Here is a 27,327-nt window from a genome sequence, read left to right as displayed (position 1 = left end):
GTTGCACTAGGTTAAGCTCACGAGTTACCAAGCACAAGGACCTAGGTTCGAGTCCCTGCTCCCCACCTGCAGGGGATCTGCTTCAAGAGTGGTCAAGTAGGTCTGCAGGTGTCTATCTTTCTCTTTCCCTTTCTATCTCCCATCTTCTCTCAATTTCTCTCTATCCTATTAAATAAAAATTAGGAAGGGGGGAGTTGGGCTGTGGCGCAGCGGGTTAAGCGCAGGTGGCGCAAAGCACAAGGACCGGCATAAGGATCCCGGTTCGAACCCCGGCTCCCCACCTGCAGGGGAGTCGCTTCACAGGCGGTGAAGCAGGTCTGCAGGTGTCTATCTTTCTCTCCTCCTCTCTGTCTTCCCCTCCTCTCTCCATTTCTCTCTGTCCCATCCAACGACAACAACAATAATAACTACAACAATAAAACAACAAGGGCAACAAAAGGGAATAAATAAATAAAATTAATATTTTTTAAAAAATTAGGAAGGAAAAAATGCCCACTGGGAGCCATGGATTTGTAGCGCTGGCACCAAGCCTTAGCAATAACTCTGGTGGTAATAAAAATAAAACAATAAGGGGGGCAGGCAGTAGTGCAGTAGGTTAAGTGCACATGGCATGAAGCACAAGGACCCACAGGGGATCCTGGTTGCAGCCCACCCCCCCCACCCCCCTATCCCACTCCCCAGCTCCCCACCTGCAGGGGGGTTGCCTCACAAGTGGTGAAGCAGGTCTGCAAGTGCCTATATTTTTCTCTTTTCTTTTTGTTTTTTTAAAGATTTTATTTATTTATTTATTTATGAGAAAGTGGGAGGAGAGAAAGAAAGAACTAGACATCACTCTGGCACATGTGCTGCTGGGGATTGAACTCAAGACCTTATGCTTGAGAATCTGCTGCTTTATCCACTGAGTCACCTCCCAGACCACTCTCTCCCCTTCTTTGTCTTCCCCTCTTATCTCAATTTCTCTCTGTCCTATCCAACAACAACAGCAATAACAACAACAAGGGCAACAAAAATGGGGAAAATGGCCTCCAGGAGCAGTGGATTCATAGTGTAGTTGGCTTTGTGCCCCAGCGATAACCCTGGAGGCAAAAAAAAAAAAAAAAAAAGACCTGCTTAATTTGCCTTTCCCCCTCAGTCAGTTGTACTGATGCAGGTAAAAAAGAGATGTGATGGGGGCCAGATGGTGGCGCACCTGGTTGAGTGTACATGTTACAATGCTCAAGGACCCAGGTTCAAGCCCCCGGTCCCCACCTGCAGGGGGAAAGCTTCACAAGTGGTGAAGCAGTGCAGCAGGTGTCACTCTGTCTCTCATCCTCTCTATCCTCCTTTCCCTCTCAATTTCTGGCTGTCTCTATCCAAAAAAAGAAAAAAAAGAAAGAAAGAAAGAAAGAAAGAAAGAAAGAAAGAAAGAAAGAAAGAAAGAGATGTGATGCAGGTAAAAAAAGAGAAAATGAAAACAATCATTTCTTTTTATTTTATTTTTTTTACCGGAATATTGATTAGCTCTGGCTTATGATGGTGCGGGGGATTGAACCTGGGACTTTGGAGCCTCATGCATCAGAGTCTCTTTGCATAAGCATAAAATATCCTCCCTGCCCAAAGAATCATTTCTATTTACAGTTACACTTCATTTCATCCTCTACAAAATGTTCTTCTATCATCTTCGCTTTCACAAAAGCCTTAGGAGGAAGGTAGAGCTAGAATTATCACCTCTCACCACTTTGTGCATGGGTAAACTGAGGCTGCATTAAGCATAGTGGTTCTCTGAGACTGTAGGACTGGTTGGCGATAGCAGCAACAAGGAACCCAGTATTCCCACTCCTTTTCTCTGCCTCCTACCACTTTCTGTTCCTGCTTCCTCTCCACCTTTCTTTTTGATCTGCCTTTCTCTCTCTAACTTGGTGTCTTTTTTTTTCTCACTTTCTCTCTCTCGTGCTGCTTAAAATTTTCCTCTTCTTCCACCAGCCCTCATTCTATGCAAGTCATCTGGGTTCATCTTTGCAAGAGCTCCAGACTTCTCTACTTCAGAAATCTATCAGACTCACAGCTACAGCCCCACACCACTACACCTCAGCACCTCTGCAAAGAGCAAGTCCCATCCAGATGCCAGGGTACAGAAATTAACTCTGTGTGACACTCCCAGCCTCTCCAGCTGGCCCCAGATAAGATAAGAGTGGGGATAGGCATATAAACAGGCCCCCCTCCTGCCCCTGAATGAGGCTCCAACTTGCTCAACCCAGGATCAGTATGGCTGGCCATCTGTGTGTGGTTGCCCTGGCCTTCATCACCCTCCTCACTGTGGACAGGGGTGAGTAGCCTGAGCCTGGATTCTCTGTGGGTCGGTGTTGGTAGCTGAGCTGGGGTGGGGTGGGGTGGGGTAAATGTAGGGCCTGGAGTATCCTGTGAGGTCTCAGCTTTCTGCATACACTTTCTTTTCCCTTCCTTCCTTTGTGGGGCTATGTGTAAGCTTGATAGAGCTTAGGGAGAACTCCCTCCATCCTTGGATGGAGGTCTGAGAAGATACCCTTTTGTTAGTCTCTCTCAACTGAGGTGAGCAAAGGGGAGAAACCATGTCTTTCAGACTTAGTTCTTTCCTTCTTGACTCTCAAGCCCACAGAAACCTCACTACTCCTCTCCATTAACCACAGGCCACATGGCTGCCTACCTTAAGATTCATTTACTCAAAGTTCACCTCACCTTCTGATCACAGAAGAACACACCTTATCACATACTCCATCATACACCTCAGACCCCAGACAAGAGAAATTCCAAACTATATGGCCTTTTGATATCCATCTTCTCTCTGTCTCACCCTACTGGTTTAACCCCTATGTTTCTCTCAAATACCTTTGGATAATTAAGTTGCTTGCATCATGGAGAATAACTGTCTTGGATCTCATCAATTCCTGTCATACCAGCTCCCTACCATAGGGGCAAGCTGACCTTTAAGAAATCTGTAATTTCTGACATGTTTGAATAATGTCCTTTGTTTGGTTTTCTATTTAAACTCATGTCCACCTGACAATAAACGAGATTTGTGATCTGAGCACACTTCAGTCTCCCTGGTGTCTTTGCTTCATTTCGTCCCTTGAGAGAGAGAGAGAGAGAGAGAGAGAGAGAGAGCCGGTCGGTTGCCTTCCTGCTGGAGATCACCCCGTCAGAAAGCTGACATTCCTTCCTTCTCTTTATTTTATCTTTCTTTCTCTTTCTTTATTTCCTTTCTTTCTTCCTTTCTTTCCTCCTTTCTTTCTTTCTTATGCATGTACTTGTTTATAAAAGAGAGGAAAAGAAAGAAAATAAGAACATCACTTTTGGCACATATGCCAGGGATTGAACTCAAGATCTTGTGCTTGACAGTTCAACATTTTATACACTGTACCAAACTTGAGATGTATTTTTGCATAGAAAAAAAATCCATCATGACTTTTCCAAGAACCCAGTATTTTCTTTCTCGCTCCAACAGGCAGTAGGGAAAGCCTGGGACTAGGAGCAAAGAATTCCAGGCTCAAATATGGACTTTGGTCAATAATTGCCAAAGCCCTTTTCTCCTCTTGGGGCTTCTGTTTCTCCACTTGTTAAACAGAAAGCTTACCTAGTTCAGAGCTGCCCTGAGCAACTACTAGGCTACAGAGCAGAGAGAGAAGAATGTGCAGGCATCTAGGGAGGTAGGTGCTGAAGGATGCCTGGCCTACCCAGACACCTCAGAGCTCCTTCGGTGCTGACAGGCTGTGGCTGTGGCTGTGGCTGTGGATGTGGCTGTGGCTGTGACTGTGGAGTGAGAGTAGCACATGGAACCCTCCAGCTGGGAATCTTTGCCCTGGACTGGACACACTCCTCTGCAGGCTCACACCTGCTGAACATCAGGCATTGTGTTATGGGTTCTTACATTTTGTTTTAAATTTATATTTTTATTTATTTTAACCAGAGCTCAGCTGAACTCTGGTTTCTGGTGGCGCTGGGGGATCGAACCTGGCACCTTTGATGCCTCCGGCATGAAAGTCTGCATAGCCATTATGCTATCTCCCTGGTTCTTCAGATACATCAGTGTGCAGAAAAGAAAAAAGAATGACCAGTGATAGTGATGGAGGTGGGGGAAAGGGGAGACAGACAATAAGACATACCCCACCCCAAAGGCTGCTCTTTTCCCATAGTAGATTAGTCAACGACTGCCACCTCTCCAGATTCAAAGGAGGTCTCGAAACTTTACATCAGGCTCAACCTGACGCTGTTGACTGGCTACGGAAGAAGGGCAGACGCTAGAAGAAGAAGAGTAGATTAGTCTGTCCTATTCCAGAATGCCACACAGATGGAATCACACTGGTGATTCATCTTTTGTGTCTGGTTTCCCTACCCCCAGGTTTTGAGACTCACTCATACTGTTCTATCTATCCACTGCTGTCTTTTTTATTTTAGATATGGTTTATCTTTTGATTTCAATTTATTTATTACTTATTTTGGATACAAATTAAGAGGGAAGGGAGAAATAGATAGGGAGAGACACACACACCTGCAGTACTGTTTGATCGCTTGTAGAGCTTCTCCCCCCTGCAAGGAGGGACCAGGGGCTTAAACCTGGGTCCTTACACACTGTACCATGTGTGCTCTACTGGGTGCACCACCACCCAATCCCCTATTGGCTCATTTTTATTTCTGAATTGTAGTCTACTGTATGTACTATCACATTTTATTTAGCCATAAATAATATGTGTAACCCTGTGGCATCTGATTATTAAAGAACAGGTTGGGGGGCTGGGTGGTAATGCAGTGGGTTAAGCACATATGGTACAGAGAGCAAGGACTGGAATAAGGATTCCGGTTCGAGCCCCAGCTCCCCACCTGTAGGGGGGTTGCTTCATGAGGAATGAAGCAGGTCTGCAGGTGTCTTTCTCTTCCCGTCTTCCCCTCTTCTCTCCATTTCTCTCTGTCCTATCCAACAACAATAACAACCACAACAAGGGCAACAAAAACAGGAAAAAATAGCCTCTAGGAGCAGTGGATTCATAGTGCTGGTGCCACGCTCAAGTGATAACCCTGGAGGCAAACATTAAAAAAAAAAGGAACAAGCTGGACTGTCACCTTGCTAACTGTAGACTACCTCGTGGAGTAAGATCATATCAGCTCTGGGACACCCACCCCCCCCCCACCCCCCCGGGCATTTGGTAGTTCACTGCCTTTTCTTAAGGAATTCCAGACTAGGTATTGGCTAGGACAGAAACTGGGGGGGGGGGCAATCTTTGGACCCCTGGAGCTGACTTTACCTAACTTTTGCTTTTTGCCTTTCAGAAGTACCAGTGTCAGCAGGAAAGCCCATTTTCTCAAGAATGGTAAGGCAGCCACCTATAGTTCCAGCTCTCTTCACAGGGGAGTCATGTCATCCCTGCTGGGAGTCCAGAGGTTTCGCTGTTGTTGTTTAAGGATTTATTTATTTTATTAGGGAGAGATGGGGGGAGAATGAGAACCAGAGAGCATCACTCTGGCACAAGTAATGCTAAGGATCAAATTTAGGATTTCATGCTTACGAGCCTAATGCTCTAGTCACTGTGCCACCTTTTGGGCCACAGCATTTCTCTTTCTTTTTATCTTTCTCCACCTCCTCCTCCTTCTTACAGAAATAGAGGGGTGGGGGAGATAGACACTTATAGACAGACCTATGTTACCACTTGTGACACGCCCTCCCCTGCAGGTGGGGAGGGAGGAGGTCAAATCCAAGTCACTGTGCTGGTCTCTGGCGCATAGCACTGTGCGCTTAACCAGGTGCGCTATCCACTGGCGCCACCCCTCTTCTTTATACTCATGCTCAGACACTTCTGCTAGCTCCATAGTGTGCTTCTGAGCCTGCTGTTTCCCTGGGCAGCCCTTCCGGGATAAGGACATCTAGACCCTTTGAAAGACAGACTTGCAAACATGGTTTCAAATCCTGAGGCCCTTTCAGACCAAGCTCAATTAAGTCCCAAACCTTGTTGTCTTTCTGCGTTTGTCTCACATCAACCTGTCAGTCCCATTTCTCCATTTTTTCCCCACATGGAAGGCCTAATAGGTCCTTGGGCTAGAGTAATATCAGGAGCCCCAGGAGAGAGGGGGTCCCACAAATGATGAGTCCTCTGTGGGACCAGTAGCAAACATTCCAGTTAAGACTCCCCATGGAGTGTACCCTCCATGGAACCTGAAGGCACTCGCCATACACACATGAACATAGGCATATGAATGGGTTCTGCATTTTAATTTTTTAAAGATTTATTTATTAACATGAGAAGGGAGGGAGGCACATGTGATACCAGAGACTGAACTTGGAACCTTATGCTCCCAAGTCCACTACTCTAGCCACTATGTCAAATCCCAGACCACAGTGAATGGGTTCAGCACACACAAGCACACCCCCTGCTATGTGCATACCTACAAGCAAACATGCTGAGAGAATTGAGCAACTGGTTTCACAGTCACTGGAACCTTCCTGAATCTGGCTCCTCCCTGAGACTCCTCTAGCTCCAAGTCAAGCCCCTGGGTCCATTGCAGCTGTCTCTGAATCCTAGCTGTGCTTTTCCTTTCCTCCACAGCCCATCTGTGAGCACATGGCAGAGAACCCAGATTGTTCCAAGATGTCCAGCCCTGTCTGTGGTACTGATGGGGTCACATATGACAGTGAATGCCAGCTCTGCTTGACCAGGATGTAAGTTCAATCACCAACCTTTGGCTTGTGTGGGTGGGCCCATTTCCAGTGCATTCAAGTCTAAAAGGGGGCAAGACTTGATGTACTTTGTCCTTTACACAAGCTGGGTCCCAGAGTAATTCTCCAACCTTTCCCCTAATGCAAGGAGACAGGTTCCAAGCAGATAGTTACTACTGGAAGAAGCAGAAATTCTTGGGTTTCTTTCTTTTTTTGTTACTAGAACACTGCTTAGCTTTGGTTGATGGTGGCATGTCTTTTCCTTGTTCTGTCACTCAACTGGTATAAGTGGTTCCATTTTTCATTTATTCTGTTAGCCAGCCAGTGGTTATTTACTGGGCATCTACTATGACCAAGGAACTAGGGTGACACCAGGGCCTCCTGGGACATGTGGTCAGACTAAGGGGAAAGCAATTTGTAGCCAATCACAGCAGAGAATGCTATTGGCTCAAATGGGGCACCCAAGACTTGATGGGAGTAGAGCTTAAGGCACAAAAAATGTCCTGGAAGAAGTGGCACCTAAGCTTAGTCCTGAGAGGTAGGAAATAGTTATATAAAAAAGGAACCAGAGAAAGTAATTCCAAGTAGAGAAATGAGTTTGGAAACATCTAGATGTTAAGAAAGTTTATGTCCCCAGAAGCACCACTTAATCAGTGTTCTGGTCTCTGTTTCTCCTTGTATCTTTCATTTAAAAAAAATAGAGTGGAGGTATAGCATAATAGTTATGGAAAGAGACTCTCATCCCTAAGGCTCCAAGATCCCAGGTTCAATCCCCCACACCACCATATGCCAGAAATGACGTGCTCTGGTAAAAAAAAAGAAAGAAAACTTATGCTTAGGCACTGGATGATGATACACTTAGTAGAGCACACATATTTCCATACACAAGTACCCAGGTTCAAGCCCTCAGTCCTCATATACAGGGGGAAAGCTTCACAAGCTGTGAAGTAGTGCTACATACTGACACAAAGTTTAAAGAATAATCAGAAATGAGGGCTAAGGAGTGTAATGGTTATGAAAGAAGACTTTCATGCCCAAAGTACCAAAGGTCCCAGGTTCAATCCCTAGCACCACCACAAAGCAGAGCTAAGTAGAGTTCTGGTTAAAAAAAAAAAAATATATATATATATATATATATATACATATATATGTGTGTGTGTGTGTGTGTGTGTGTATAATCAGGAATGGATGGTGAGATAGTTCAGGATGTAGAGCACACACTTTCCATCTATAAGCTCTTGGGTTCAATCCCATGAAACACTCAGACAGGTGGCGTTCCATGGATGGTGGAATGATTTGGTGTCTCTCTCATAGAAATACAAAACTAAAATGTTGGGACAAGGTAGATAAACGGTGAGGTACATATTGAAGGCCCTGGATTTGCCCTCTGGAACTGCATAAAAATAAAGAGTGCAGGAGTTGGGTGGTAGCACAGCAGGTTAAGTGGTGTGGCACAAAGTGCAAGGACTGGCGTAAGGATCCTGGTTTGAGCCCGTGACTCCCCACCTACAGGGGAGTCACTTCACAAGCGATGAAGCAGGTCTGTAGGTGTCTGTCTTTCTTTTCCCCTCAGTCTTCCCCTCCTCTCTCCACTTCTCTCTGTCCCATCTAACAACGACATAAACAACAACAATAATAACTACAACAATAAAACAAGGGCAACAAAAGGGAATAAATAAATTTAAAAATAAATAAAGAGGGCAGGGAAGACAGCATAATGACTATGCTAAAGAGTTCCATACTTGAGGCTCTGAGGCCCCAGGTTCAATCCCCAAGACCACCACAAGCCAGAACTGAGTAGTGCTCTGGTCTTTCTCTCTGTACCCCTCTCCTATTAAAATAAGTACACTTTTTTAAATGGGGTTGATTAATCTTCCAAAATTAAAAAAAGAACAAAGATGGAGGAGAGGCAAGACATGAGTCTGGGGGTGGGGAGGGATAGAAAATAATCTTGGGGCGTGAGGTCACCAATTTGGTCTCATTTCTTCACTAATAAGATGCTTCAGTTAGTTGGCCCCTGCTCAGTGAGATCATGAAAGAAAAGTCCTTGGAAATGACAAAGCTCCAGATAGATAAGTAGGAGAGAAGCAGATCAGAAAGATCCTGAGGGCAGGCTCATGGTTGGTTACATGGGTGGTAGAGTTGAAAGACTGAGATGGAGGCAGGGCGGTTGAGGTAGGTTTACGGAACGATGTTTGTGGGCAACTGAGCCCTAGAACGTCCAAGTGGAGGAGTGCAGTGGAAAACTGCACACACAGGACTAGAGCTCAGGCTAAAGATCCAGGTCAGAGACAGTTACAGTACACAGTAGTGGTTCAAAGTCAGAAAGCTGGGGTAGAGGAGATAGCATAATGGTTATGCAAAGACATTCTCATGCCTGAGGCTTCCAAGTCCCAGGTTCAATTCCCCATCCCACCAGAAGCCAGAGTTGGGCAGTGCTCTGGTAATAAATAAATAAGTAATCTTAAAAAAAGAAAAAAGTCAGAAAGTTGCCATCACCCAGGGGGAGGGTATTTGAGAGGGAAAAGTTGCAGAAGGTTCTGCCCTGGGACTCCAGGGATCTGCCTGGATGCGCAGTATGTCTGGATGAACAGAAAAGTTCTTAAGCTAGTCTCATTCTTCTATCCTGTGGTCCTAGGGAAACAAAACAAGACATCCAGGTCACGAAAGATGCCAAGTGCTGACCCTATGGGAGTCCGTTGAAGACATGAGACTTCCAGATGGAGAAGAGCAGTGGGAGCAGATGATGTGCACAAAATAAAGATCCAGCCCGAGCAATCAAATGGGCCTGTGTCTCTGGGGCCTTTTGGGAAGTCTATGTATATACAGCTGTTAGAATTCGTCCTGCCTTCTGTACTCTGAACCTGTTATCTTCACCATTGCTGTTGTGTTCCTTAGCCTTCTCACATGTCCTCTTAGGGATCCCAGGTATCTTCTGCCCTGCCTTCCTGAAAAAGCCAGGGCTCTGAGAGGCTAGCCCATGCCCCCCAGACTCTGTCCCAATCTAGCCTGTCACTGAGGTGAAGAATTGAGATCTGTACTCTCTGCCACAATCAGGGCAAATGAACTGGCCTCAAACAGCCTTGGAAATGTACCCACACTCCATATCCCACATCTCCCAGTGGCTTGTGCTGTAATGGCACCCCAGGTCTCAAATGCACACACATATGAGGATACCAGGCTTATATACAGCCAGTGCTAAGAGTGCTTGCTCATATACTGAATTAGGACCAGGGAGATAGCACAGTGGTCATGCAAAAGCCTTTCATGCCCGAAGCTCCAAGGTACCAGGTTCAATGACTGACACCACCATAAGTCAGAGCTGAGCAGTGCTCTGGTAAATAATAAATAAAGTCAATGAACAGTGTAAAAAATAAACTGAACTAAGTCTGTAACAGTAAAAAATGGGTATTGGGCCAGGTCCAGGAATATCTGCACCCTAGCCACCCTTAGCTGGATGGATGGTTTTCAGACACCACTTTGTTCTTTTGGTCAATACTCACTGACTGGTTGTTAAGATACCGACGTTAGACTCAGTCTCAGGCACATACAGTACATAAGTATCACATAATGACTCCTAGGAACACATAGAATTCAGAAATCCCACCAGAGCCCTCAGTCTGCCCCATTACATGGCCAAAGCCTCTTTTGGCAAAAGCAGACGTTTCTTGAAATTGGTAGCAAAGGTGTGTGTGTGGGGGGATGAAGAGGAGGCCTGCCTGGGTGAGAGTAGTTTCACTTGGACACCAATTCCTTTCTACGGGTGGGCAGATGGAACAGGAAAAGCTCTGGGGAACCACTTCAGTTGAACAGGAATTGGTGCTCATAGATTTACACATGACAGGGACTGACTGTCTAAGAGCTGAGCAGTGCTCTGGTTGGAAAAAATAAAATGAATTGTCGGTCACGTATAGTCATCAACTACTATGGATAACAGAAACTTGTTTCTCACTATCATAGAAATGATGTAAGGTAAGTTTGGCTGTGAGAGGCTAAAAAGTAAAAAAAAACCAAACTTATAGAGAAGTTAGTGAAGGGGATAAAGCAATGGACTCTCAAGCATGAGGCCCTGAGTTTGATCCCTGGCATTGCGTGTGCCAGAGTAATGCTCCAGTTCACTTTCTCTTCCCTTCTCACTCATGAGTAAGTAAAAATCTTAAATCCTAAGGGTCCAGGACGTGGCACACGTGGTTGAGAGCACCACTACAGTGCTCGAGGATCTGGGTTTAAGCCCTGGTCCCCACCTGCAGGGAGTAAGTTTCACAAGTGCTGAAGCAGGGCTGCAGGCATCTTGTCTCTCTTCCCTCTCAACTTCTGTCTCTACCCAAAAATAAATATTTTAAAATGGTAATAATACAAGTAAACTTGAATGTAGAAAGCCTTTAACAATAAGATTTCTCGTACATAGACCCAGGCAGTATACTAACTTTTAGAGTATACTGATCCTTTTAGAGTCTATTCTGCTATAGTTTTCACCACCCACCTCCAGTTCCAAGAAAGCTGCTCCAACTCCAATCATTATGTTCCAGCCCAAAAAGAGATGGAAAAAGGACACACTATTGCCTTTGAAAATGCTTCCCACAAAGGGTCAGAGAGAAGAGTTAGGGTTTGCAGTGCGTCAGAGAAGTCCTGGGCTTGACCTCTACTGCGGCGCCCTACCCCACCCCAATTCTCCCCATAGGAAATACACACCCTTTCGCTATCTCACTGGTTAAAGTTTTTTAGCCATGCAAGGACACTGGGAACTAGTTTTAATCTGGTTGGGTAAGCTTTATGGGCTAAGCTGAAAATTACTTACTGTAGGAGCAGATATTAGTGACATCTAAGTCTCTGCCCTAAGTAAGAAGCCCCTCTTATATTCAAGTGCCACAGCTCAGCCAAGCATCACTGCCTCCTCCCAGACTTCACTCAAGTGGAGAACCACACAGAATCATACTTCTGAGCACTGTGCCACACACCACGCTACAAGAATTCCCCACTTTACAGACATGGAAGCTGAGACTGTTTCCCAGGAACCACCCTGAAACAAAAAAGTGTGAGCTTCCTCTCCTTTATTTTATTTTCTTGCCACCAAAGTTATCACTGGAGTTTGGTGCCTACATGACAAATCCACCGAAGGACAGAAAGAGAGCGGGGGGGGGGGGGGGGAGCGGGGGGAGAAAGAAGAGAAAAGAGAGAAAGAGTTGTGTATGACAGCTACTGACTCAATACTGGACCCACATGTAACTTTACTAAGCACAAATCATCATGACAGCCACAGAACTCTGTCACTTCTCATACTCTGTCTATTAAAACAAAACGTTTAAATACTTCTCTGCTTGCTGGTGTGTAGACACTATTTTTAATTTTTTAATAGAATACCAGAGGACAGGGGGCTGAAGGCCATAAAACCAACAGAACTATCCCTGAAGGAAACAAAGATCTCCAAAGCTATAGTTAACAGAAATGCTTTTGAAGGGACTCCTGAGGAGGTTAGGGCTTGTGTCACCTTCTGCCTGCCCTACTCATTTGGATCCCCTGCCTATGCTTCCGAAATCATGACTGGGACTTCAATGCAAGCGGAAACTCAGTCCAAAACTGAGTTCTACCTTTTAGAGATTTGCTTAGGGACAGGAAATTCAGGTATCAAGCAGACTCCACCCCAAAAAATGGACCTGAGAGCTCATAACATCTGTGTCAGGATCACTGGGATATGAAGATAAAAATCTGAACATCAGTGAGCTGTTCTAGAATTAGGCCACAATGAGAGCTATTGGTACTTGTGTCAAATACTTGTTCAAGCCATTCCCAACAATCCTGACTAAACGCAACCTCTTGGTTTATACCGATGGCACTGCAGGACCACAAGTGCATCTTGTATCTGAAGATGAGTGTGGCCTATATATCTACATCTGTCACAGGATGTGTGAGGGCTATCGCCAGTCCAAAGCAAGCACCCAAAAGGCCAAATAGCTGGAAAGACTTAGCCAGGGAGACAGTCTCTAGATAAAGTGGACAGGAAACAAGAGCATTACTTAAAAGTTGCAAATACTTGTTCATTGAGAACAGGTACAGGAGTAGGCAAATTTGGCGATCGGTCAACTGTCCCCAGAAGCCCTTGGTGAAATATAATTTTTGTTCCGGATAGGGTCAAAAGCTAGTGGTGCTGATCTTCAGAGCAGCCGTCTCTCTTTGCCTGGCCTCACTCAGCCAAGGCTAAATTTGTAGATGTCAGTCGCTCTGTCTCCTGGCAGATGGTTTGCTCCACTGTGTCGCACTCAGCTAGAAATGCCTAAAGAGAAAAGCAAAACATCTGTTGACCTTTGCTCATGCAAAGTCATATATATAAATATATATATATATGGAACTTTATATTTATTATCAAATAGAGACAGAAATTGAAAGGGGGCGAGACAGAGAGGGAAAGAGACAGAGAGACATCTGCAGCCTTGCTTCACCACTTGTGAAGCTTTCTCCTGCAGGTGGGGACCAGGGCCTTGAACCTGGGTCCTTGCATACTGTAACGTGTGCACTTAACCAGGTGCGCCACCACCTGCCCCCCTTTTTATTTAACATGCAAAGTTCTTTAAACTTAGACACTGCATGGAACCCGTAGGTGACTGACTGAAAGCAGGCTGTACAGGCACAGAGATGGCCTGGTTTCCAATCTTTAGGGAAGAAGAGGGAAGCACAGGGCCAGGGTTTCTGGCATTGCTCTGGATCAACAATTCCCCAAATGGTGAGGATAACAGGCTTTGCCTCAGGGACACTCTACTTCAGGAGCAATGCCCATACAGAAGGTGTCTTGTGGAACTGTAATATGTCAATTCTATCTGCTTTCTAATAACCCTCCTCCCTAAGTTGCTTCAATTCAAATGTAATTACATTAACAGGACAGAGTTCATCACTGATGTTCTTGGTTCATGCTGAAAATGAAATAAAACAACAAAAAGGCTTACACCACACATCAAAGTTCTACTCTACCCTACTGTGAACATAGAAACACACACACACACACACACACACACACAACCATACCAATACACTTTGTAATACTCTACCTGACAACTCACCTGAACCTTTTTCACCAAACTCTTCCTTTTCAGTCTGCTGTCTTTGAAATTTTCTGGTAGAATCTACAGAAGAATAAAGTCATCATCTCAGTGAAAAATATCAGGAGAAACATACACAGTACACCAAACAGACCACCGAGGTTTATGAGATATGTGTATTTCCTTAAATCTGAAGTCTATATGGCCCTTCCTATGCTTCTCAGCTCTTTCTTCTGCATCTGAGTCATCAAAACTGATCTGAACCATGAACTTTGTCCTTACACATTTCCTGTACAGATACGGTGTAATGGCCAGACCAAAAGCAAACTGACAGGAAAAGTAACTTTTTTTTTTTTTAACACCATCTTCCCCCAGCCCCTAGAGAATCTTAAGCAGAACAGTATACTCTCAAGAATGAGGTATCAGGCTGGAGTTATAACCATAATCTGTAAAAGGGAACATGGCATCAGTAACTGAGGCTGAGTCTGATTGAATTCCAGAGCAGTAAAGGCCTTAGAGACCACCAGTCACATAAGTAACTGGAAAGTAAAGCTGTTTCTCAGACCATAAAGCCACAAAACTCCTAGGTCTTAACTTATTTTTTTAATTTTATTTTTTAATATTTATTTTCCCTTTTGTTGTCCTTGTTGTTTTCTATTGTTATTGTAGTTAATGTTGTTGTTATTGATGTCGTCATTGCTAGATAGGACAAGAGAGAAATGGAGACAGGAGGCGAAGACAGAGAGGGGGTGAGAAAGATAGACCTGTTTCACTGCCTGTGAAGCGACTCCCCTGCAGGTGGGGAGCCGGGGGCTTGAACCAGGATCCTTATGCGGTCCTTGCACTTTGTGCTGCACTACCGCCCGACTCCCCTGGGTCCTAACTTTATGAGGACTACAGATGCTACTAGTGGACAGGGCAGGGCGGTGCACCTGCCTGAGCGCACACACCACAGATGCTACTAGCAACGACAAATAAATGGTCAAAGCCTCATGCTTGTGGAATGTGAGTGCCTAGAGTTCAGGAACTGTCATATCTTTCTTATAAAACTAGAACTTAGGGTATGGCCCACAACAAGTGCTCAGTATCTTAAGGTGATGGTCTGTTAGGTCAATAAGGGTGGTACTGAGAATAAAACTAACTGAAATAAGTCAACTGGAAATTTATTTACCAGTGTGTCAATTTCTTCCAAGATCTTCATAAACTGTTCAATTGTAGCTTTTACTCTCCGGTTGAGTTTGTAGAGAGCTTCAGCTTGCAAATCTTTGACCAGAAAACCCTGTGGGGGAATAATGGATTATTCCAAGGGTTCACTGAGGCTGATGAAATATACCAAATCAAGGAAGTGATTGATGAGAGTGGAAGTAGCTTAAATGCCCATCCACAGATGACTCGATAAAGAAATTATGGAATATATATTCCATGGAATACTACTCTGCAATAAAAAAAAGATGTTATTGTGGCCTTTGGGGCAAAATAGATAGAACTGGGGGCTGGGTGGTGGCACGCCTGATTATAAGTGCATGTATTAGAATGCACAAGGACCTGGGTTCAAGGCCCTGGTCCCCACCTGCAGGGGGGAAAGCTTTGCAAGTGGTGAAGCAGTGCTACAGGTGTCTCTCTGTCTCTCTATCACCCTCTTGATTTCTGGCTATCTCTATCCAATAAATAAAGATAATAAAAAAATGAAAAAAATAGACAGAAATGGGGGTGATTGTGCTCAGCAAAGTAAGTTAAGAAATGAAAGATAATTACTAGATTGTTTCAGTGATATGTGGAATTTAGAGAACTGATACACATGAACTTGTGAAAACAGAACAAAACAAACAAGCAAACTCTCCAAAGCTTTGTGAGAATTCGTTGGTGGTTATCATAGGGAGGGTGGGGACACAGAACTTTGGTAGACTGTGCAGCGTGGAAATGTAATTTTATAATCTTGTAGATGACTATTAATCACAAATAAAAATGTCTTGGGGAAAAAAAAAAAGAAGGGAATCAGGCGGTAGCGCAGTGGGCTAAGCGCATGTGGTGCAAAGTGCAAGGACTGGTTAGGATCCCGGTTCAAGCCCCTGGCTCCCCACCTGTAGGGGAATTGCTTTACAGGTGGTGAAGCAGGTCTGCAGGTGTCTCTCTGTCTCTCTTCCTCTCTGTCTCCTCCTCCTCTCTCAATTTCTCTGTCTCTATCCAATAACAAAAAAAAAAAAAAAAAAAAAAAAGAGAGAAGAAACTGATGAAGCAGCCACACCTCTGAGTACCTTTGACCAGAACTCAGAACAATAACTTTTTTTTAATATCTATTTAACATTTGTTAATCTTTATTTATTGGATAGAGACAGCCAGAAACCAAGACGGAAGGGGGAGATAGAGAGGGGGAGAGACAGAGACACCTGCAGCCCTGCTTCACCACTCAAGAAACTTTCTTCCTGCAGGTGGGGACCAGGGGCTCGAACCCCGGTCATTGTGCACTGTAACACATGTGCTCACCAGGTGTGCCACCACCTGGTCCCAACTTTTTTTTTTTTTAATTATCACCAAGGTTATTGTTGTGGATCTATGAGTCCACCAGGAGTGGTGGACTTTTCCTTTTCTTTTTAATAGAAACGGTGAAAATTTGACAGGAAAGAGGGAGGCACAGCTCACAAAGTCAATCCCACACTGATGGGACTGAACCTACAGCTTCTGGTGCATCAGGCCAATACTCTTAATAGGCTGAACTATCTCCTTTTGACCAGATCCCTGCTCAGCTCTGGCTTATAGTGGTGCAGGGGCTTGAACCTGAAACTTCAAAGCTTCAGGCATGAGTCTCTTTGTATAACCTTTATGCTATCTCTCCTGACATTTTTTTAAAAAAAGATTTAATATTCATTAATGAGAGAGAGAAAAGAGACTGAGAACCAGAGCATCACTCTGGCACATACAATGTTAGGGATCAGTCTCAGAACCTCATGCTTGCAAGTTCAATGGTTTATCTACTGTGCCACTTCCTGGGCTTATACACTGGTCTTCAGACAGAGAAGGAGAAACTACATGGCACTGTTCTGCCATTCATGGAGTTTCCCTGTGTGCCTTGTATGATGTTCCATGTGGTATTGGAGGTTCAAACTTGGGTCCTCATACATGGTAAAGTGGGTTGGCTATAGAGTGAGCTATCTTCCAGTCCCCTTACAAGTTATTTTTATTTTCTACACTAATGTCCATAAGTACATTTAAAGTTTATACACTGAGTCAGGGAGATCTCTCAGCATTAGAGCACAGGACTTGTATGATTAATGCCCCAGGTTTGATGCCACCATATGCCAAAACTGAACAGTAACCTGATCTCTGTTGTAAAAATAAAACGTATCTTTAAAGGGGGGGGGGGGCAGTAGCGCAGCAGGTTAAGCACACATGGCGCAAAGTGCAGGGCCAGAGCAAGGATCCCAGTTCAAATCCCTGCTCCCCACCTGCAGGGAGGTCACTTCACAAACAGTGAAGCAGGTGTCTATCTCCCCCTCCTCTCTCCATTTCTCTTGGCTCTATCCAACAATGACAGCAATAACAACAACAATAACCACAACAACGATAAATAACAAGGGCAACAAAAGGGAAAAAAATAGCCTGCAGGAGCAGTAGATTCATAGTGCAGGCACTGAGCCCCAGCAATAACCCTGGAGGTTAAAAAAAAAAGGGGTCAGGTGCATGTCAACTAGCACACCTAATTAAGTGTACACATTACAGTGTGCAAGGATGCAGGTCCAAGCTCTGGTCCCCAGGAGGGAAAGCTTGCAGGAGGGAAAGCTTCATGAGTGATGAAGCAGGGTTGAAGGTATCTATCTCTCTCCCTCTCTATCACCCCTTCCCTTTTAATTTGTCTCTATCCAATAATAAATAAAAAATATTAAAAACAACAATAAAAACAAAGAACAAATACACACAAAAAAAAAACTTCACGTATAAACAGCATGTATTGCTTTAGCAATTAAAGCACAAACACAGGGCTGGGGAGGTGTCTTTGCAGTAAAGTGCATGAGATTAGGCTCCGGTACTACAGAGAGTAACGAGGATAAATCCATGAATGGTAGAGTGGTAGTTTGCTCTGTCAGTCTCTCTAAATATAAATAAGTAAATACATAAAAAATGGGAGACAGACTGTGGTTTGGATCTATTTTTAAAACCTATATGGTTTAAAAAAAAAAAACCCACATGATTTTAATACCCCACTGCTAATATATGCCTTGATAAATACATACTAGACTCAAAGAAACTACTCATTCGATTTCAGTCAACACGTGACCCCAGCGTGGCAAGTGCTCTCCTAGGAACACAAAGGAATGCTGGCTGGGGATTGAAAACAATAATGATGGGTGATGGACAGGCAGAAAGGCTCAGTTGGGTACTGCTGCTTTGGCATGCATGTAACCCAGACCCAGCCACACTGAAGGGAGCTTCCCCACTGTGGTCTCTTGTATTCTCTTGAGCTAAAATGATGATGATGCTAACAATAATAATAACAATAGTAATGACAATAGCACTTATAAAGCACTTGGGAATGCTTCGAAGGGAGGATGGACAACATACTCTATGCTACACCTGATGAAGATGGGTTGTTATTGGGGCAGCTTGGAATGTTCCTACTCATGACCACAGAATGTGAGCTCAGATCTACAGGGATACAGAGGTCACATAGACTCCTAAGCTGAATATGGGCCCCAGACCAAATCAAATAGATGGGGTTTACAGTCAACAATATTTATACCCCTTTCCCATATTAGGGAGCTACTCTCTTCCCTGATTCAGCTTTCTGGTCCTTTTTCCAGCCATGACATCATCTCCCCAGACAATAACTCGGATCCACCTACATATCAGATTTCAGACTCAGGGGAAAAAAGAAAAAGAAAGAGAGAAAGAGAGAAAGAAAGAAAAAAAAAACTAGTATAGCCACAGGCCCTTTAGAATATAACTAAAATATGCCTACTAGCTATCTACAAAATGGAAGACACCCCCAACTCTTCATCTGCACTATTCCAGCCTTTAGGTTCATGATTAATCAACAATTTGTTTGGCTCTGTATGCTAACTCTCTTTTCAGCCACCAGGCTCCAGATGCTAGCATGATGCCAACCAGACTTCCCTGGACAGACAACCCCACCAATGTGTCCTGGAGCTCCACTTCCCCAGAGCCCCACACTACTAGGGAAAGAGAGAGGCAGGCTGGGAGTGTGGCTCAGCCTATCAATGCCATGTTCAGTGGGAAAATAATTACAGAAGCCAGACTTTCTACCTTCTGCATCCCACAATGACCTTGGGTCCATATTCCCAGAGGGTCAAAGAATAGGAAAGCTAATTTTTAAATCTTTATTTATTGGATAGAGACAGTCAGAAATTGAAAGGGAAGGGGATGATAGAGAGGGAGAGAGACAGAGAGACACCTGCAGCCCTGCTTCACCACTTGTGAAGATTTCCCCCTGTAGGTGGGGACCAGAGGCTTGAACCTGGGTCCTTGCACACTGTAACATGTGCACTCAACCAGATGTGCCACCATCTGGCCTGTTTTCTTTTTTAAAATAAAATAAAATAAAAGCACTTAAGAGATCTGTTCCTCTCCTCTCCTCTCCTCTCCTCTCCTCTCCTCTCCTCTCCTCTCCTCTCCCGATCAACTAGGAATACCAAAGGAGACCACCTGGGACTGAAACAAGATAAGACTAGAAGGAACTACAAGATAAGACTACAGGAACCCACCAAATCACTGGTGAGTGCAAACACACGTGGCCGGTGACAGAGAGGAGCCTAGGGAGAGACTAAGTGGCTGGTAACAGTCCGACGGCCTACCAGTTGAGACACCACCTCCAGTCTGTTCCACCAACAAGGGAACAGCTGAAGGGAGGAGAGGCCTCCCTGAGACTCACCAAGTGCAACCCCGAGTCTCCATTGCTACTGCCCTCAGAATCTGGAGCAGCAGCAGGGAGGGACACCGGGGGACAGAGATCTAACCAGGAAATTCAGGAGAAGACCTATACCTCGGTGGCATAGCTGTGGGGCTGTGAAAGTCTCTTTGCATAATCACCGGACTATCTCTGCCACACCCTGCCTTATCTCTCCAACTCAGGGATTAAAATACTATTGAAACAACTGTTAACTTCCACCACTGTGAACCCTTTAATTACCTTACTTAGACACAAGTCAATCCAGGAAATAGTGATCAGTAATTTGAAAAGTACTAAGAGAGGTAACTCATAACATAATATATAAAATGGGTAAACCAACAAGAAGAAATATTGGAGAAACTAACCAGGACAACAGTCCAGCTAAAAGCCCCCCAAAGGGTGAAGCACAAAATAACGAGGTCAACATCCAAACATTAGCTAAGGAAAATAAAAGCACTTGGGATGTGCCAGGTTCAAACTATATTGTTTAACCCTAAAAGAGAAGTATCATTATTTCTTCTTCTTTTTTTAATCTGAGCACTGCTCAGCTCTGGTTTATGGTGGTATGGGGGATTGAATGTGAGACTCAGAACCTCAGGCATTAGTCTTTTGCATAACCATTATGTTATCTCCTTCACGCTCATGACATCATTATTCCTTCTTTACATGTAAGAAACTTGAGCTAGAAGCAAACTTGCCACAGTAATGGAAAGGATAGAGCCAGGATTCCCGGAATAACTATACATTTATGTCTTCACAAAGTTCTGGTAGAAGGCAGAGAGGTAAAGTCCATGAAGAGAATTACCTGCTGGATTCCAGCAAGCTCCTTACTCAGTCCTTCCAGTTGGTCAGCTATCTTTTCCACAGACTTCTCCAAATCTTTCAGTTTCTTTAATTCAGCCTCTTCCTCTGGGTTGTTCTAAAATGTTGAAGGTAACATGAAGTCAATAGTCAACAATGGTAGCTCTAGCCAGGAGGGAAAAAAAAAACAACAACCCATCACTTACTTATAAAATGTGTTGGGGGCCTAACAGTGGCACACCCAGTTCAGCACACACGTTACCATAGGCAAGTTCAGGGTTCAAGCCCTTCAGGACCCACCTGCAGGGGAGAAGCTTCACAAGTGGTGAAGCAGTGCTGCAGTTGTCTTTCTCTCTCCTTCTCCACCCAACCTCATTTCAGTCCTATCAAATAAAAATAATAATAAAAAGAAAAAGGACAAAGCGCAAGGACCGGCATAAGGATCCCGGTTGGAGCCTCTAGCTCCCCACCTGCAGGGGAGTCGCTTCACAAGTGGTGAAGCAGGTCTGCAGGTGTCGAACTTTCTCTCCTCTTCTGTCTTCCCCTCCTCTCTCCATCCTATCCAACAACAACATCAATAACAACAATAATAACTACAACAATAAAACAACAGGGGCAACAAAAGGGGATAAATAAATAAAAATTAAAAAAAAAAGAAAAAAGGTCAGTGGGAGTGGTGGATTCATTGAGTAGGCACCAAGCCCCAGTGATAACCTGGGTGACAATTAAAAAAAACAAAAGAAAAAGAAAGTTGGAAAGCAGTTAGGTCATATTGCACATGCGCATGGCTCTAGGTTCATTCCCTAGCATCACATTATAACAAGAAAAAAAAGATCTTGGGGTCAGCATTGTAACTCAGTGGTAGAGACATAATTTCATGTGTGAGGACCTCGGTTCAATCTCCAGTACAAATAATTTAAATATAGTTTTAACTCTGCTGCTTCTTAGAAAGCAAGGTAACTTACGAAGATTTTTCTATTCGCAGACTCTAGACTAGAGGTTCAGAGAACAGGGCCAGCCTAAGTACCAGATTCAGCCTCAATCCTGGGGCTGATCAACAGCCAGGTTAAAGTCTAAAGGGTTAATAAATTTCAGTGAACATCCATGAACCATTAAAAATGATGACATAGGTGAAATTGTACAATTTCTTTCAATGGGATTCGTAAACGTTACCCACTAACTGAGCTCTGCCATTTAATACAAACAGCCCCTCTTATGTCAGGTGCTATCCTAAGCATTACCCATATTATTTTTGGTTATAATATATTCTGATCTAGATTTCACATACAATTCCACAATGCTTTTTAAAAAAATTTTTCCTCCAGGGTTATTACTGGGGTCAGTGCCTACACTATAAATCCACTGCTCTTGTGACCATTTTTCAATCTTTTTGGATAGGACAGAGAGAAATTGAGAGGAGGGGAAGATAGAGATGGGCAGAGAAAGACACCTGCAGACCTGCTTCACTGCTTGTGAATTGAGACCCCCACCCCCACCCCATAGGTGGGGAGCCAAGGGTTCGAACCAGGATCCTTATTCAAGTCCTTGCGCTATGCACTATTGTGTTTAACCTGGTGCACTACTGCCCAGCCCCCAATGCTTCTATTTTAAAAAAATATTTATTTATTTATTTATTTATTTATTCCCTTTTGTTGCCCTTGTTGTTTTATTGTTGTAGTTATTGTTGTTATTGATGTCATTGTTGTTGGATAGGACAGAGAGAAATGGGGAGAGGAGGGGAAGACAGAGAGGGGAGAGAAAGACAGACACCTGGACCTGCTTCACCGCTTGTGAAGCGACTCCCCTGCAGGTGGGGAGGCGGGGGCTCGAACCGGGATCTTCATGCTGGTCCTTGCACTTTGCATCACGAGCTTAGCCCGCTGCACTATCGCCTGACTCCCCGACTCCCCATAATTCTATTTTTAAACAAACTTCTGAAGTTCACTTTTAGAATACTAGCCTTGATTCTAAGATATTCTGATGGAAAAAAAAAAAAAGCAGTTTACCTTTTTCCCAATTAGCATGACCCGGCAACCATTTTGTATTCCAAGCTCTGATAATGGCTGGTCCATTTCCTTCAGAGATTTTCCTGGAAAGAGAAGAAAGTTATGTCAAGCTCTAGCAATTACACAATACTGGAAACAGATGTCAGCACAAGTACGGAAGACAGACAAATAAGTACGTTCACAAAAAGAAGAGGGTAAATTGGTACACTCATAGTTTTTGCTATACTAAGGCTTTGTACCTGTGTGGTTCCATCAGTCCTGTTGGATTCTTTTCCCTCTTAAGATAAAGAAAGAAATACAGAGAGGAGGAAAGACAACACAGGGCCTACTGTGCATGGTACTCCCATGTGGTACCAGGGGTTCAAGCCCAGGATGTTTGTGCATGGTGACGTGCATCCTCTACCAGATGGGCTATTTCCCAGGCCCTAGTACAGCCTTCTAAAGAAGCATCTGAGGCTGGCAAAATATTTCACCTAGAAAGCTTTGCCATGGGTGACACAGGTTTAAGCCTGGTCCCTACCTCTCTATCTATCTGAAAAAGTCAGCCTGGAGCAGTGAAGTCCTGGTAATAACAACAAAAAAGGCATCTTGACCCAGAAGTTTTACTTTAGATGTTTATCCTAAATAACTGAACATCAACCTGCACAGTAACTATTATACAATAATTTCAGTATGATCTTATTCACAAAAGTTAGAAAGTAGAAAAAGCAAGAATTCAGAGTCAAAAGGCTAACTATTCATCAGTCGGTATATTCAAACACTTTGTAAGCATTATGGCTTACAAGAATCTTCAGTGACACAATAAATGCTAGTGAGTCAGTGTTACAGGGGGAAGAAGGCTATTACAACTGTATAATCAATATGATCCTAATTTTTGTCAACTACTATGGGGGACTGGTGGGGGGGGGAGGGGAGAGAAGAGAAGAATCTATATACTTTTAGATACAGAGCAAACAAATTTGGTTGGACAGATTATCGACTAAAATGTTCTGAGGGATTTTATAAAGGAGAATATTATCTCCTTGTGCTTTTCTCTATTTTGAAACAGAGATACCAGTTGCCTTTATAATTCTGAAATAAAATGCTCATGACGCTTCCCCTTATAGGTGGGGAGTGGGAATTTCAAGCTGGGTCCTTGCATATGGTGATGTATGCATTCAACCTGGGGCACCACCACCACCTGGTCCCCCAGATGGTAAATTGTATACTTTCTCTATTAATGGTATGACATGGTATAAAGCTAACATTATACCATGCAGTGGACACACACACATACTTTGCCCTTATAGAATTTGTTATTCCAAGAGATCAGATATCAAGCAACTAAGAAAACAGCTATCAGAACAGATGAGTGGCTGAGCAAGTTGTGGTATATATACACAATGAAATACTACTCAGCTGTAAAAAATGGTGACTTCACCGTTTTCAGCCAATCTTGGATAGACCTTGAAAAATTCATGTTGAGTGAAATAAGTCAGAAACAGAAGGATGAATATGGGATGATCTCACTCTCAGGCAGAAGTTGAAAAACAAGATCAGAAAAGAAAACACAAAGTAGAACCTGAAATGGAATTGGCATATTGCACCAAAGTAAAAGACTCTGGAGTGGGTGGGTGGGGAGAATACAGGTCCAAGAAGGATTCAGAGGACCTAGTGGGGGTTGTATTGTTATATGGGAAACTGGGGAATGTTATGCATGTACAAACTATTGTACTTACTGTTGAATGTAAAACATTAATTCCCCAATTAAAAAAAAAAATCAGGGGAAAAAAAAGAAAAAAGAAAACAGCTATCAGGATAGGGGTAGATAGCACAATGGTTATGCAAAGAGACTCTAGTGCCTGAGCTTCCAAAGTCCCAGGTTCAATTCCCAGCAGCACCACCACAAGCCAGAGCTGAGTAGCACTCTGGTTTAAATTAAAAAATAAATAAATAAAATAAAAAGGAAAAAATGACGACAGCTGCCTAGTCATAATTCCAATGCAAGATATACAGAAGTGGTAGGGAGCACCCTCTGAATGCATAAACGTATCGAACTCAGCTATGAGAGGCTTCCTATGTGCTCCATCACAAGTGGCAAGACTTCTGCCACCCTCATGACTTCAACTCTAATACTCTGCCCGTGAGTATCATAGGCCTTCAATAAATACTTATTAAAGGAATGAATAAACAAGCAAGTAAAAGAGAATTGTACAAGTTTGAAGACAAGTTACAGACTAGTAAACTTAAGCCATTTTAAATATGCCCTTAGGCAATGAGAAATAAGGACTCAAAGTTACAAGAGAAATGCCTACCTTTAAATATGAGTTTCTGAAAAGGCAGTGGGACCCCTGTGGCCTCTTCAACAACCTGAGCCAAGTCTTGAACAACTGGTTCACTACAGCCTTCTTGGGGAGTAACCTGAAGGTCATGTTTCTCATTGCCTGGGGAGAGAAAAACATTTGAAGATTAAGTTTTTCAGTGTTCCAGGAGGTGGTACAGTGGATAAAGCATTGGACTCTCAAGCATGAGGTCCTGAGTTCAATCCCAGGCAGCACATGTTCCAGAGTGATGTCTGGTTCTCTCTCTTTCTTTCTCATTAATAAATAAATTGGAAAAAAAAAACCCCACAAAGATTAAGTCTTTGTCATAAACTGATAAACGTTGATGATTTATTAACATGCATAAGGGGGTTTACAAGGCTGATTTCATGGATTAGTTTCCTCCTCAGAACAACCATGAAGTAGGTATCCCTATTCCACATATAAGCAAACTGTGGGGAGTAGCACAATGATTATGCAAGGAGACTTTCCTGCCTGAGGTTCCAAGGACACAGGTTCAATTCCCCACACCACCATAAGCCAGAGCTGAGCAGTGCTCTGATAAAAATAAAATTAAAGTTAAAAGAAAACAAACTTGTGAGTTTAGTCCAACCAAAACCTGCCTGTAGCAACCCAACTGGTATATCAGAATTGTCCTCAGTCCATGCCTTTCACTCTTTCTTTCAACTCTGGCTTATGGTGGTTGGGGGTAGGGGACTGAATCTGACTTCGGAGGTATGAGAGTCTCTCTGCATAACCATTATGCTTATCTACTCCCGCCCATGCCTTTCAATACAAGTCATTCCCCTCTGAGGCGTGTGTGCTTCAGTGGGCCGGTCGTCTGCAGAGGGGCATCCTAGGAGGTGGCGCGCGGAATCAAACACTGGACTCTCAAGCGCCAGGTCCCCTCCAGCTCAAGCCCCAGGATGGCATGTGTCAGAATGCTGCTCTGGTTCCCTCTCTCTTGCTCTCTCTCTTCTCTCTCTCATTTACAATTAAACCTTAAGGAAAAAAAAGGGGGGGAGTCGGGCAGTAGCGCAGCGGGTTAAGCCGGCAAAGCGCAAGGACCGGCGTAAGGACCCCGGTTCGAGCCCCCCACTCCCCACCTGCAGGGGAGTCGCTCCACAGGCGGTGAAGCAGGTCTGCAGGTGTCTGTCTTTCTCTCCCCCTCTCTGTCTTTTCCTCCTCCCTCCATTTCTCTCTGTCCTATCCAACAACGACGATAATAACTATAACAACAATAAAACAACAACAACAAGGGCAACAGAAAAGAAAATAAATAAATATTTAAAAAATTAAGTAAAAAGAAAGAAAAAAAAGGTCAGGAAACTTCCTCCCCCCCCCCCTTCAAAGTGTCTCCTCCTTCTGGGCACACCGGTGCAAAACATGGTTGCTGTTCAGTAAACAGACAAGACAAATAAACTCAGCAGAAATTTATTCGGGGGGCAGCAGTGCCAACTGTTTTCTTTCCAGGAACGTGGGTGGGTGGTGCACCTCTCTAAGACTTGGGCCCTCTCAATCACCACATGAAGACAGCAGGCCAAATGTCACCAGTCCCACAGAAAAGGAAACGAGATTCCGAGAGAGAGGAAACACGGCCTAGGTTACCGGAGCAGCTCCCGGACTCTGCTGCCGGTGATTGGCTTCGTTCTATGTCAGCTGCGCCTGCAGGCAGGGCGAGGACGCCCCTCCCCACGGGGTCCCCAAACAGCGAGCATCGGTGCAGCCGAACAGAAGCCCAGCACAGGGACCCGCGGGAGGCACGGGTGTGCGCTGACATGCACATCAAGGATCAAACACACGGGGAGGACAAACGAGAACCCGGGTCTCGGGACACCCAGACAGACAGACACACGGCCACCCCCCACCCCCCACCCCATGCGGCCGCCCGCGCTCACTGTGGGTGACGGTCACGCTGAGCCCCGCGGCCGCCATGTCCTCGCTCCAGTCCCCCTCTTCGGTCTGGGTGCCCTCTTCGCAGAGAATCACCTCTCGGCTCTCGGTGCCTTTCTGGCTTCTGGTCACCTCTTCACTCTTGGTTACCTCTGGGATCCTGGCCACCTCTTTGCTCCAGATCGCCTCTCCGCGCCGGGCGGAGCGAGATCGGACTTTCTTCTTCACCCGCGGCCTGCGAGCGCCGGTGGTGGCGCTCGGGTTGGTGCGGCCATGACCGCCGGGCGCTGCACGCTTGACCGAGGGTCGCCGCGAAGGCGGCGGAGGCGGCAGCCGCGGCGGCGGAGGTGGAGGTGGAGGCGGCGGCGGCGGCGGCGGAGGCGGAGGCGGAGGCGGGCCGCGCACGGCAAGTGGCACTGACTGGCGCTGCTTCCGGTTCGGCCGGGGGGCGCGCCGCCGGGGGCTCCGCAGCTGCCGGCCTCTTCGTGGTCTCCGCGCACCACCGCGCTCCGCCAGACCTGCGCTTGTTGACCGCCCAGCGATGGAAGCTGAGCTGGGAGCCCCGTAACCCCGCCCGGGCCTGCCGGCCACGCCCCTGCCGACCTCGCTCCTGTCCCGCCCTGTTTGACTGAACTCCTCCCAGGTCCCCACCCACTCCTAGGCCCCGCCTCGCTCACCGGAAGCCACGCCCTGCGACCGTCACCGAGGCCACGCCTCCTACCCATTCTGCCCT

The 27,327-nt window shown here is 44.9% G+C and overlaps 2 protein-coding genes and 2 long non-coding RNA genes across 4 annotated transcripts in view; 2 read left to right on the top strand and 2 right to left on the bottom strand.

Annotated features, from left to right (window-relative positions):
• Positions 1–453, top strand: part of LOC132540850 (uncharacterized) — a 134,510-nt gene extending 134,057 nt beyond the window's left edge. Inside the window, exon 2 of the long non-coding RNA XR_009551977.1 lies at positions 225–453. This is a non-coding gene — a long non-coding RNA (uncharacterized LOC132540850). The remainder of the gene's footprint in view (positions 1–224) is intronic.
• Positions 454–701: 248 nt separating this feature from the next.
• SPINK4 (serine peptidase inhibitor Kazal type 4) lies at positions 702–9,426 on the top strand. The gene is made up of 4 exons (XM_007522867.3): positions 702–2,305; positions 5,281–5,321; positions 6,552–6,664; positions 9,300–9,426. The coding sequence occupies exons 1-4, from the start codon at positions 2,212–2,214 to the stop codon at positions 9,343–9,345; spliced, it is 294 nt and encodes a 97-aa protein (XP_007522929.2). The 5' UTR covers positions 702–2,211; the 3' UTR covers positions 9,346–9,426.
• On the bottom strand, positions 6,199–7,897 carry LOC132540846 (uncharacterized). The gene is made up of 2 exons (XR_009551973.1): positions 7,268–7,897; positions 6,199–6,864 (listed from the first exon to the last, which is right to left on the bottom strand). It is a non-coding gene; the product is annotated as an uncharacterized LOC132540846 (long non-coding RNA).
• Positions 9,427–11,697: 2,271 nt separating the features above from the next.
• BAG1 (BAG cochaperone 1) lies at positions 11,698–27,319 on the bottom strand. Its single transcript, XM_060198992.1, has 8 exons — positions 27,284–27,319; positions 26,600–27,251; positions 24,696–24,824; positions 22,402–22,484; positions 20,400–20,513; positions 14,864–14,971; positions 13,714–13,776; positions 11,698–12,932 (listed from the first exon to the last, which is right to left on the bottom strand). Exons 1-8 carry the CDS (start codon positions 27,317–27,319, stop codon positions 12,843–12,845), a joined length of 1,275 nt encoding a protein of 424 aa, XP_060054975.1. The 3' UTR covers positions 11,698–12,842.
• Between the last annotated feature and the right edge of the window lie 8 nt (positions 27,320–27,327).

This window comes from Erinaceus europaeus, chromosome 10 (genome assembly GCF_950295315.1).
Source record: "Erinaceus europaeus chromosome 10, mEriEur2.1, whole genome shotgun sequence".
In the NCBI taxonomy this organism is placed as follows: Eukaryota; Metazoa; Chordata; class Mammalia; order Eulipotyphla; family Erinaceidae; genus Erinaceus; species Erinaceus europaeus.
Note: the sequence above shows the minus strand (reverse complement) of the source record. Positions and strands in the feature narration are given on the sequence as shown.

Excerpts from the sequence above, each read along its gene's own strand:
- BAG1 (XM_060198992.1), bottom strand. The coding sequence starts at position 27,319 with ATGGGTAGGAGGCGTGGCCTCGGTGACGGTCGCAGG. Across the intron at positions 20,514-22,401 it reads TCATGCTAATTGGGAAAAAG|AACAACCCAGAGGAAGAGGC; the intron begins GTAAACTGCTTT and ends TCAACATTTTAG. Across the intron at positions 13,777-14,863 it reads TGGAAGAAATTGACACACTG|ATTCTACCAGAAAATTTCAA; the intron begins GTAAATAAATTT and ends ATTCTTCTGTAG.
- SPINK4 (XM_007522867.3), top strand. The coding sequence starts at position 2,212 with ATGAGGCTCCAACTTGCTCAACCCAGGATCAGTATGGCTGGCCATCTG. Across the intron at positions 5,322-6,551 it reads AGCCCATTTTCTCAAGAATG|CCCATCTGTGAGCACATGGC; the intron begins GTAAGGCAGCCA and ends TTTCCTCCACAG. Across the intron at positions 6,665-9,299 it reads CAGCTCTGCTTGACCAGGAT|GGAAACAAAACAAGACATCC; the intron begins GTAAGTTCAATC and ends CTGTGGTCCTAG.